Below are 12,551 nucleotides of genomic sequence, written 5' to 3' on the forward strand. Positions count from 1 at the left end.
CACGGAGCTACTGAAAGAAAGAAATCTGTCATTATGAGTATCAAACCACATTAACTGCACGTACTAGTAGCAAGTAAAGGCATTTCCCAAACGTATTAATGATTCAAATATAAAAATAAATGGTATAGTTTCTTGATGAACCCATTATTAGGGGAGGAGCTGTACTTACCATGCATGAGCACAGAGATGAAGATGAATAGAACCTTAGAAGGCTTGACTTTCAGCGGGCAGTGCTAAAAACATTAACATTGGGTCAAAAGCCGTTGTTAGTTTGAGTGATGTGCTGGTGGTTTAGGCTATTTTGTTTCTACACACATTTTAGGTGAAAAGTACAGACTTGAACAGACTCGAGAAAAGTGAAAATGAAATATGTATAATTGTGTTTGTAAGTGTGAGTGCACTTTAAGAAGCCACGTGAATTTATTTAAAATGTGGCATGTCTAAAAGCTCTGAATCCCAACAGTAGGAAACCCTCAGAAAATATCCAGATTCAAATAACTATTTTTAAAAAATAAAAAAGGGACATTTTGAGTATCAAGGTTGTCAACATGAGAAAACAATTAACATGTTTCAGTTTGATTTACATTTAAATGTGATCAACAGCACACCAGGGTTATGTTTGGGCAAATAATTGTACCCTCCTGCTCACACCGTAGCAAGCTCTGCATATTTACATAGATAAATACAATATATTTACCTTCTAAGAAATAATAGATAAGAATACAAAAATAGTGAAAAAAGTGAAACCATGTTTTTTATGTAGTTTGAATACAACATTCACTATATTGCAGAAATGATGGCCGTGCATACTAGTCTCAGTCCCTTGGTTGTAAGGGATATCTAGATTAGATACAATACTATTCAGTGATCTTAGGACAGCAAAGCTTCCAACCCTAACCTCATCCAAAACCTTCAGCATGACTGTGAGCCATCAGTACCTGACCTATCACTGCAGCTACTGTATGTTCAAAGTCTTGTGATTGGATGTCCATAGTAATAGAATATAGGATGCAATACTGGCATTACAATTAATGAATAAATAGGAAAACAATTTGAACATGCTTATTATGTTTGAAATAAATGTCAATCGCAAGCTGAATGAATTTTTTTTCAAGTAATTTTATTTCTTTCACAAGGATTTCCAATGATTTTAGAATGGCACAATGAATGCAATTATATGAATGAAATATAACGAATGCAGATACAACCGCTTCAAATGCTAAGAACTACTATATAAATGTGATAAAGTAAATTGAATATCCGGTAGTGATGGTTTGACCATAGGTTATGAGTAAAAGTAAGACAATAGATTAAGAATATGTTTAAATATATATTGTTACCAAACAAAACAATAAGATGATCAGAGTGATTATTACTCAACAACTGTTTCAGTCATGAATGTTGCCCCTTTAAACAGACAGCCATTGTCTATGGGCTGTATGAGTTCCCCCAGATTATGATGATGGTAATGAAGCTGACTGATACGAAGAGGATGTAGAGGCCGAACAGCAGGCGGTCTATGATGAAACCCACCTGGATCCACTCCTGCGAGCTCTGGCTTCCTTCCTGCTGCTGCACCTGGAGGCGGATGGCCTGGAGGTCCCTACCCAGGCTCCTGAGCTCCTGAAGGGCCTTGTCCTCCAGCGCTGGCCCCTTCTCCTCTGGAGGCCCGTCAGCTTTCTGCTGTGTCGCCTCAGTGTAGGGTTTCATGCCTAGTTTTGAAAGAAACAATTATTACATTCACTTCTTAAGTGGTGTGTGTGTATAAACAACATCCATCTTAATGACTCTGTACTAGTCATTTTCTGAAATGTACATATATGTACATTGCCTTTTTATGCTGCTGCAACGCAAACATGTCCCAAATTGGGATCAATAAAGTGTTTCTGATCTAATCTTATCTAAATCTTAAAAGCCTATATTTCGTACAGAATGTACTCTTTTCTTTAGTCTTCTGAGGCAGGCAAACCAGACGGCCCATAATTTCCAGAACAAACACTCGGACCCAGCGAGGGACGGGAGAGAAGTCGGCCGAGCCACACAGCAGGTTGGTGATGAGGACAGTCTCCAGCAGACTGGTCACCATCAGAGCCAGGCAGAGGGAGAAGAACACATCTGGCAGAGAGAGGCAGGAAACAGGTTGGCACTCACTCAATACCAGAGATGGCAGAAGTACACACATCCTTTACTCAAGTAGAAGTACAGTGTTTAAAAATACTCTGGTAAAAGTAGAAGTACTGACTAAACTTCTTTACTCAAGTAAAAGTAAAGAAGTATGGGCTTCGAAATCAAATCATATCAAATCAAATCAAGTTTTATTTATATAGCACATTTATAAACGATTTTTGGTCAAGCCAAAGTGCTGTACAAATAATAAAAATACCCTACAGTAAAGACATGTTACAGCTAATACAACAGCACAGTTTGTTCAGAATATCAGTATGAGAAAAAACGACACCCTCTGTCCTTAGACCCTCACATCGTACAAGGAAAAACTTCCAGAGAAAAACCCACATTTCAAAGGGAAAAATGGGAGAAACCTCGGGGAGAGCAACAGAGGAGGGATCCCTCTCCCAGGACGGACAGACGTGCAATAGATGCTGTGTGTAAATCGAAGAGATAATACGTTTTACAGCGTAGGTAAATGTACTTAAGTAAAAAGTATCCATAACTACCAACTGTTTTAAAGAGTAACTGACCTCACTTTATAGTAATAGAACAATCATGTCATTGTTAGCTAATGAATGTTTCAATTCTGAACAAAATGACAACGTTTTCATTGGTCCCTTTTCGTGTTAAAATCAATAGGCATGCAATGAATAGAAATAATAATGATCACGCCACCAAACGCAGATTAAAACTAAAGTAACGAGCCTGTTTTGAAAATGTAAGAAGTAAAAGTACAGCTATTTGTGTTAAAAATGTAAGAAGTAAAAGGAAAAAGTCGTCAGAAAAATAAGTAGTGGAGTAAAGTAAAAATGTACTTAAGTACAGTAACAAAGTATTTGTACTCCACTACTTCCCACCTCTGCTCAATACTGTACAACAGGTGGACAGCTGTTTATACTGGTCAAACATTAATATGTTAACAGGGTTCAGTCAATACAATGAACACTGACTTATGAGAGGAATGGTGTTTCCGGTGATAGGCAGCAGGTCGTTCATGATGAGCAGGAAGACAGTATATCCCAGGATGAGGGTCATCTTGAAGGAGGAACGGTCCACAGTCTGGGGGGGCAGCAGGAAGCTGAAGAGGTCCACTGTGATGAGGAAGCAGCTGGGGATCAGCAGGTTCACCACATAGAGGGTGGCTCGACGCCTCACTCTGACCTGCAGATAGAAGAAACAAAACCTTTGGTACCTTTTCCATGCACTTTTAACATTTCACTGAGCTTTTACATTCTTTTTCTGTGTTCTATCATAACGCAGTCCCCATACAGTATAATAACTGCAGCTACACAATGAATGATTTTAATGGGCCTTATATAAGGTGTGTTTGACAAATGAAAACATTACAGGACAGAATGATGAAGCAAACTAAAACATGTTTAAACATGCTTGCTTCAAAAGTTCAAAACCAAATATACACCTTTAAAATCTGAGACTGGAATTTAATTCAAGGCCAGGTTGTGAAAATGACACACACTTACATGAAATACAAGCTCATCAATGTAATTCCCCCCGATATCTCCTTCACTGTGATGGGAGGTGATATCCAGCAGCTCCCACTCTCCCATGGTGGTCATCCAGGTTTTGGAGAGCTTTGTGATGTTTTCTGCATCCCTATCCAGGACAATCATTATGTCCTTAGCTGGGGAGAGAATAAATCAAAGATATATATAATCCTGTAAAGTTAAGGCCACACAACATACATTACATACATATATAAATGTATAGTTTCTCCAAAGTAAATATGGGTCTACTCTAGATTCTTTACATTTCATTGATGATTTGTGTCAGTTAAGAAACACAAATGTGTACTTATAATCCTAACTCTGAGGTCACAGGGGTAACTTCATAACAACAAACTTTAAAAAAAAAAAACATGATTATGGAGTATATATTTAAGTTTGGTCGGTGGTCATGGTAAAAAAAAAAAGCAAATGTGTTGTGAAGATGATGTTTGAACGTTCAACATTTCATTTGCTTACAATAGGGCTAAAAACTATTTACTGCCTCTTATTTACATATGCATTTACATTTCTGGCATTCAACCTGGCATACAGAGTTATTTTAGGAAAGGAAATTAGACCTTTGGTGAAGGGACTTACCCAGGTGGATGTAGGAGTTGAAAGTCATAGTGCAGTTCTGTATATCGAAGGGAAAAGTGTAGATATCGAGGTTACAGGAACTGACCACTCTGATTGGTGAGGCATCGTGCACCCTACCATCGCTGTGCAGGTACACATACGGCACAAAGGGGGCTGTGTTTTCATCCATACTGCAAGACAGGAACAAGCAGAGCAGTTACGAGTCAAATGTCTGCAAAACAAGAGCATTGCACCTTATATTTCTGAATTTAAATGGGTGTGCCCTTGTCCCTAAAACCCACGAGAAGACAACATTTTAAAGTATTTCGTGTTAAGCATTAATCTGACCACACAACAATCTGTCAACTAGTTCTGGGAGATCTTTTTTTCACCACAATGAATGAACACATGCAGCCCTGCTGATGGAAATACCCCCTAGCACACCAAACGACTAAACAAATATAATCCTTAAATAAAATGCACTATTTATGGCTTTTGAGCGATGTTTGATAAAAGCTAAAGTTCCCAATTGTTTTGCGAAATGATTTGCTTGTCTGTAAAGGATGTATATATACTGTATACCCACAATTCATTGATGACAATATCTGGCACCCAAAACTTTTTCCTGGGAAGAGAAATCTTATCGGAGCCACACTGCGTTGGATCCCAGCGGACAAACTCGTTCATCCACCACTAAATCAAAAAAACTGTGTCAGTGTACAGATCTTGTATAATTGATGGTACATTCACATAATTCACTAAAATGTCCCATCATTATCCAGTCATTAATGATTAAGACGTAATGATGGATCATTGGAATACGTACAAAATCCTGCCAAAGGTAGGTAAGCAAGAGTTGACCCTTTTCATCCTGGAAGACAAGAAGAGATGGTTAAAGACAGAAGGTGTTGCTGTTTTAAGATATTTCTTTGGGACCATTTAAATCCGAAAGGAAGTCTCAGTGGAGCCCAGAAAGAAGCGGTTTAAATCAGATTACATTTGGTTGAAGAAAGAAGCAGAATAACAGAGGATGTTGCTTTTCTGGTGATTTATCAATACTAAATTATACATTCATAAAGCTCCTACTGGTATACAAATAACTTTTAAGTGATTTGCCTAACATACCATACAACGGAAGAGTTTAATTCTAAGACAAAAGCCACATTCAGATTTTAAATGATCCTTTACTAAGAGCTGAAACATACCACTCCTAGTATCCCATACATGATGAAGGATATGTTGACCTTGGTGCGGGTGGTCAAGTTCATGACAGGTCGTATGGCGCTCAGGTTAAAGATTGGAGCCAGAGCCTCCAGCAGGGCGGGCTGGCTCGGTTCAGAGCAGTTTATCTGGATAGCACTGTCCGCAGCTGAGAAGAAGATTAGAAAATGAAAAGCTCTATAAAAAAGGTTTTTGGACTTTATAGATCTGCATGTCACTGGAATAATGTGTAAGAAGATTGCCTGTGCTTTAATTCACAATAATCACTGGGAATTCAATGGACTTTCTTTAAGAATATTAATTAAAAATATAAAGGAATTTAAATCTTCCTGCATTTGGCAGACAACATTGCATACATACAACATAGTATAATTGTGCATGCAGTACACATTAACCTGCATCTTATCATTCCTTTGTGTTATTTGTTTTTAGATTATGTTATGTAAGCAGGCCTATTACTTCAAATGGTGCTTTCCAAAAAAGCTCTTACCTGGTATCAGAATGAGTAACATGACCACAGTGGCCATGACTGATGGTGGGAGACCCTAGAATATACAATTACATTCATTTGTCAATGTAAGTAACTAAAAGCACTAATTATAGATTTTTTTTCAGATTTAACCAAATGCTGTATGTAGCCTTAAAATAACACAGAAAACATACACAACATGTAAGGTTAGGAGATACTTTACCTTCAGTGTAGCCCCCTTAGGTGTCATGATGTCAAGAGTTGAATATTTATCTTTCTACAGTTGTCAGATGAAAGCACTTTTTTACCGTATCACATGCCTGGAAATCACAGAATAATTATCACACTGCTCTATGAGAACATTTGCTTTAGTTGTCAATTGCATGAACAGGAGAGTCATATATAACTGTGAATAACCATTGTCAGAAAGCAAAGGCATACCCACCACTCACCACCGGAAAACTCACTTCAGCAAGACTAAATTCAGCGTCAGTGTCCAAGATATACAAACTGCCAAAGTAAACCAAGCGTGATGTGGACAAACCCCTGGCAAATGATGTGGGAAATGCAAGGCGGCTACTTTCCATGAAGGTGGTTTCATATAAAACAAAGATAAACCACCGTTTATGTGTTGTACCACACGGTGTGACTTGAGGACGGTGAAGACTGACCATAGCGGCATCAGCGTCACACATGTTGGTTGTACGCAAATAAACAGTGGAGGGCCTTTGAGAAACATGTGTCCTCTGGTGTCCTGCATGCCAAACTATTTGCATTTTTCATTACAGTATGTTGTCAGGTTGCAAACCAACCTTTCTTCTTTTTCCATCACATTTTTTATTTATTTAAGCAGAAACACAGAAAAACATGGTACAAAACACATACATACCACGGGAAAAAACACAACCTTTCTTTATATTATATTGCTCTACAGAATGTGATTTATTGTAACTAAATTGCTTCGAAATGTATAACATCCTTGAGGCTTTTTACCAACACCAGGCAGTATTCTTCTTTGATTAATCTTGTGTTAATGAAGTGTGAGGAAATGTGCTGTGTTATAGATAAAGTGCATCACTCACTTCGTGTTTGGCACAGACACTTTACGACTGATACCATGCATAAAAAAGGACCTACTGTGTGCAAAATGTCCCTTTTTCTCAAAATTGTCCTTTAAACTGGTCTATATATATATTTTTTATTCAACCCATAAGGACCCACCGTGACACAGGTGTTACATGACATTTAAATGTTCTGGAAAGTTCCTTCTACAGTTTTAGCCTTGTTTCTATCCCATGAAGTCTATCAGTGACACACCCTGAACAGTCTGGTGGGTCATGACTCATGGGCCAGGTCATGTGATTTTGTGTTCCCATAACAACATGTCCAAGATGTCCATGTGCCAGGCTAACACATGTGACAGAACTAACCACATTTCAAAAGCTTTCTTTTTGTTGCTAAAGGTAAAATTCAATCCATTTAAGAATTAAAATGCTTACATAACATGTCCTTTATTAGATTTAACCTTTTGTGGAAACATTTCTTGATTAAATTGATATGAAACAAATTAGATAAATATCGCTGTGACACTGGTGTCACATCGGGACTTTAACCCTAAACTTTCACAGTAAACCCGGAGTGACATATATGCACAATCAGAAATATTATTATGATCTGCTCAGTTAATTTAGCTGATTCAATTATGGTATTTTTAGTTAATATATTCTTTATTCTTTAATGTTCAAACATATTTAAACAAAAAATCAATTAAGTTATAAATAAGAGTTACTTTACCATTAAAGCCCAATGTGACATATATGTCACTTTTCAGATAATTGACACTATGGGGAGGGGGGGGGGGGGGGGGGGGGGGGGGGGGGGGGCGGGAATGTCAGAAATGTGTTCTATGTGGTCTACTTATGTCACGACTGGAGGGCATGGTAGACAGGACGCAAATGCAGAAGGTTGGTTGAAAATCAAAAAATCCTTTAATTGCGTAACTAGGCCAGGCAACAAAGTAAAATAAGGCAAGGCAAAACATTAAATCCCTCAGAACAGAATCCTTCCAACGACTTCAAAACCCACAACAAGACTGACAGAATACTTTTCAAAAATAAAACAGGAAAGCAGATCTTGACTGGACAAAATAAAACAGGGAAAACTAATACGGATCATAACAATTTAGTCTAAATTATGTTCCCCTTAATTTCCCCAAAAGTGGAAATGGGTCTGGGTTCTTATGGGTTAAACATTGTACTGTTTAAAGATTAGTTTACCGGTATCTTAGTGACTACTTTATAAAAACTGTACTTCAAGTGTCCAAATTCATTGACATGCTTATATCTTTCCTTTTTGTGCAATAATCATACATTACATTTAAAATCAGACAAAAGTATTTGAAAACAGAACACATTCACACCATTATTGTTTGTATATACTTCAATTATTCCCAACATTTCTGATTGTAAGAATGTTATTTTAATGCTTTGGAGAAGACAACTTCATATCTTAAGGACTTTTGACCCCCAAAAAGAATAAATATAAAAGCTTGCATGAACTTGACTATTGTTTATACTGTAAGTATGATAGAAGCAACCAACAATGAAACAGCAAGAAAGGAGGGGAGATCAAATACAATTGATGCTTTACTAAAGTGTGTTACACAAAGCCTGAGACACATATATTAATATTTTAAATTAGGTTAAGTTTGAGAGCATTACAAGCTTAAACCCTTGTACAGTAGCCTGCAATACAAGCCTCACAATGAGCAGGCTCATGGGGACTTTTGACTTCAAGGGTTTGATAAGGCTTTTGTGCTTCGCCCAGGTCTTCATGGTAGCATTTTATTCTTATCTTCTTCACCAGATTCTCCAGGAGGATGTCTATGTTGTCGGGGGTGATGGTGGGCTTCTCCATCGGAGCTGCGCTGCACTTTTTGCAGTTCTGACGGAAGGTCCTCACCTTGACCACGCCCTCCCGCTCTGTCAGGCGCATGTTGAAGAGCACCATCACCCGGTTGGATGGCCAGCCTCTTCCACAGGAGGTGCATTTGAACCTTAAAATGATAGACGACCAAAGTTACTTGAATTCTGCACTGGCCCTTTAACAAAATGACAAATACTCTGCTATACAAGGGTTTCCCGTCTAAAACATATGATCTTCCTAATAATGTTATTTATTTTTCACAAATAGAACTCAAACCCCATAACTAAGCTTTTGTTACACTGTACAAAGCATGAACTTACATTCAATTCCTTAACCCTAACCTGACCCTTATCCTTTCCTAGAATGTACCTAATTTACTTTGTGGGGACCCATTTTGGTCCACTAATCAGACGACCATTTATTCCTATAAGGACATGTAAAGAAACATAGTTGTAATGATTATTTTCTATATCTGTCAAATACATTATAAATCCAACACACTGCTCTTTAGGTACCAGTATATGTACATAAACAAACCTTTATAAACCGAATGCATCCACTAAACTATACTTTATATTAACCTAACGTATACCATATCTATATACACACAGCACCATATCAATTTACAGTATACTTGTTCACTGACCATGCACTGGTGTTCCTGATGTACTGCTTCCATCCAAAGTTCGGGCTGTCAGGTACAATATGTTCATCAAACTGCAGACGCCAGGAGTCTTCTTCTGGAAGGTCATTTGTTTTTATCTGGAAAATACTCATCCACTCCGGCTGTGCCATCCTGTTGATCTGTACACACTAACAGCGGAGTCATGTAGCCTTATATAGAGTTAATGAAAATGAAACTTAAAAACAGAAACCTGGTTTCCTTAAGTTTCGTGTCTAGATGTCAACAACCCATGGAATGAGGAGTGACAGGGTTGTTTTGATGGGGCAGATGCCGCGTCTTATAAATATACCAATAGCATTTTTATATGACATGAAGAGAAGGTAACACCCATGTAATTAATTTATGACTCAGTGATTTATGACTAGTATTGACTAGTTGACTAAAGTTAAGTTTCATTTACGAATAAGTTGCACACAAAAAAATGTGATTAGTGTGTATTAACTTAAATATGATGTTTCCCTTAGTCTTTCATAAAAACTTCATAGCTTTCACTTATGAAAACTGCAAAAGAAATGAAACTGAAACACTTTCCTGTTGTATTCATGCAACACTGCCACTTGCTGTTATTATGTTGACTTGTCTTGTATGTGTGTACAGTAGGTGTGTGTGTGTGTGTGCGTGTGTGGGTATGTTCATTTATTTGAAAACAGAAAACACCCAAACTCAAATAACAAACATGTTTAGTTTATTGCTTGTAAAATCTTCTGATGATATATAACATTTATTTGTAAGAAGGCTGCTTTAATGCTTTTGAGAAACATATTTACATTTGTAATAGAACATACAACAAGGAAAAACCAACAACAATAATTATATGAAAGCTTACATGTACTTGAATGCAACAGAATGACAAGGAGTAACTCCTATTTTGCTAATATTAGCTGAGGCATAGCATATTATTGAAAAGCCGGAAACAATTCCATCATTTTTGTTGTATAAACAATAAAGCTGATTTAAGAGCGGTTCTTTGGACAGAAGCCTCTCATACAGGCTTCACAATGAGCAGGCTCATGGGGTTTGTTGCCGTCAAAGTTTCTAAAATGCTTCTTCTTTCGTTCCAGGTTTTCATTGTAACATTTTACTCTTATCTTCTCCACCAGATTCTTCATGAGGGTGAAGATGTTGTCGGAGGGGATGCTGGGCTTCTCCATCGGGGCTTCGCTGCACTCCTTACACTTCTGACAAGAGGGCCTCACCTTCACAACGCCCTCCCCGTTTCTCAGTTGCATGTGGCAGACCACCATCACCATGTTAGAAGACCAGCCTCTGCTACACTTGGTGCATCGAAACCTTAAAAATGATAGAGGCACTTTAGCTAAATGAAAACCAACCAAAGTTACACTGGAAAGATTAAGCTTAAGCATTTCGAGGCAGCGATTTCCTAAAATAAAAATAAATGATATGTTAGGTTACTGTAAACATCACTTGGCCACCCAAATGATTTGGCTAAACAATATTGATAGATATAAGCTAGTTTAAAAGTAAAAATATGAAGAAAGAATAATTTCCTCTCAAATTACACACAAGTCACTACAATAATACCACATGATCTTTGTCCATGCAACAAAAGTAGTGCATGTACATAGACAGAGATTCAAACCTTAATATACAAAATGCATTCACTATCTATATATGAAATACCACACACACTGAATTGACCTTTGGGGTCAGTCAAGGTTTATCTTATCTTATCTTATCTTACACCAACTACAGTAATATAGTCCATCACACTGACCTTGCCCCTGTGTGCACAATACACTTCTTCCAGCCTGGTTTTTGGCGAACATCCACAAGATTCTCATCAAACTCCAGACTCCAGGAGTCTCCATGTTTAAGATCTCTTGTTGTGATCTCAAACTTCCTAGTCCACTCCGGATCTGTCATCCTGTCAGTGCCAATGAAGCTGGTGGCTGAGAAAGAGACAAAACACTGACAGCTGATTTGTACAGTATACAAACAACGTGTGAGCACCGGTGACTCTTTATAGGTTTAGGGAGGGCACTCTACCAAAATAGATTCAAGGAAATGAAACCTAAATGTGGAAACCTGTATGGTGTATTATGATAACTTTGTTTGCTAGGGTTGTCTATTTGTAGATCAATTCAATCAAGGCAGCCGCAGAACCCATCTGATGAAAAGGTAATAGCTTTGTGTGAGTTTGGGTTGTTAGGTTGCCTAACATTGAACAGTCGCTAGTGATGGACTGCAAGAGAAATGAAACTCAAATGTTTTCAAGTTGTATTCATGCAACACAGTGCAACGCTGCCACCTGTTGATGCTATTCTCCCTTGTCTTTTTTGTTTTCTGAATTCCAGGAAAATTGAAACATAAAGTAATATTTGTAATGTTTGATGACGCCAGACACTACATATTACATTACCATGTTCACATTGTATATAGCGTTACATTGACAAACATCATTGGGACTATATTTGTATACTTAGTGCTACTATCCATTCATCAGATAATTGTATGATTCCTGCAGAAAACTACCAGTTGCAACACTCAACTTCTTTACCATTAGATTAGATAAACTGTCTGTACATGGTATTACTTTTAAGATTTGTTTTTGTATTTTCATTGTATTTTCCTTAGATATATTTATGTCACTTGTCCACATCTTTCCAGCCCTATTTTATTTTATTTCTCTTTTATAGTTATGTTTCTTTTTTATTTGTCCAAGTTCATGTATATTACTGTAGGTACTAATATACAACATCTATATGCTTGCATTTGAAATATAATTGGCAATATAACTACATTTGAATGTTGTACTGATATCATGGAGGCCATTATTTTTTTAATTTTTTTTAACTGTGATGTCTGCAGCTATCATGGGACCAATAACAGTAATTGGTAACTATCACTAAACAATAAACCTTTAATATCTTCCAGGAGGACATAATAATAGATACCTGTCAGCGGCTCATTGTAACAAACAAATAAAATCATTAAGATCTTAGGGCTCATTGAAGCTCATTTGCAGGTTAAATGTTAGAGT

General features: G+C 37.3%; 3 protein-coding genes across 4 annotated transcripts; all 3 read right to left on the minus strand.

Moving 5' to 3' along the window:
• Positions 1 to 1,052: 1,052 nt before the first annotated feature.
• On the minus strand, positions 1,053 to 6,474 carry LOC117495501 (5-hydroxytryptamine receptor 3C-like). 2 transcript variants are annotated; one of them, XM_034146779.1, is made up of 11 exons: positions 6,386 to 6,474; positions 6,164 to 6,260; positions 5,962 to 6,016; positions 5,456 to 5,619; positions 5,077 to 5,121; positions 4,837 to 4,943; positions 4,272 to 4,441; positions 3,651 to 3,811; positions 3,120 to 3,330; positions 1,930 to 2,115; positions 1,053 to 1,712 (listed from the first exon to the last, which is right to left on the minus strand). In XM_034146779.1, exons 2-11 carry the CDS (start codon positions 6,188 to 6,190, stop codon positions 1,429 to 1,431), a joined length of 1,410 nt encoding a protein of 469 aa, XP_034002670.1. In that variant the 5' UTR covers positions 6,191 to 6,260; positions 6,386 to 6,474; the 3' UTR covers positions 1,053 to 1,428. The 2 variants fall into 2 exon arrangements, with proteins under 2 accessions (XP_034002670.1, XP_034002669.1); XM_034146778.1 differs by having other exon boundaries at positions 6,164 to 6,474.
• A 1,430-nt stretch (positions 6,475 to 7,904) lies between these two features.
• On the minus strand, positions 7,905 to 9,709 carry LOC117495505 (receptor-transporting protein 3-like). Its single transcript, XM_034146782.1, has 2 exons — positions 9,512 to 9,709; positions 7,905 to 8,995 (listed from the first exon to the last, which is right to left on the minus strand). Exons 1-2 carry the CDS (start codon positions 9,658 to 9,660, stop codon positions 8,665 to 8,667), a joined length of 480 nt encoding a protein of 159 aa, XP_034002673.1. The 5' UTR covers positions 9,661 to 9,709; the 3' UTR covers positions 7,905 to 8,664.
• Positions 9,710 to 10,215: 506 nt separating this feature from the next.
• Positions 10,216 to 11,537, minus strand: LOC117495506 (receptor-transporting protein 3-like). Its single transcript, XM_034146783.1, has 2 exons — positions 11,286 to 11,537; positions 10,216 to 10,840 (listed from the first exon to the last, which is right to left on the minus strand). The coding sequence occupies exons 1-2, from the start codon at positions 11,432 to 11,434 to the stop codon at positions 10,504 to 10,506; spliced, it is 486 nt and encodes a 161-aa protein (XP_034002674.1). The 5' UTR covers positions 11,435 to 11,537; the 3' UTR covers positions 10,216 to 10,503.
• Between the last annotated feature and the right edge of the window lie 1,014 nt (positions 11,538 to 12,551).

The sequence above is a fragment of the Trematomus bernacchii genome, unplaced genomic scaffold, assembly GCF_902827165.1.
Source record: "Trematomus bernacchii unplaced genomic scaffold, fTreBer1.1, whole genome shotgun sequence".
Lineage (NCBI taxonomy): Eukaryota > Metazoa > Chordata > Actinopteri > Perciformes > Nototheniidae > Trematomus > Trematomus bernacchii.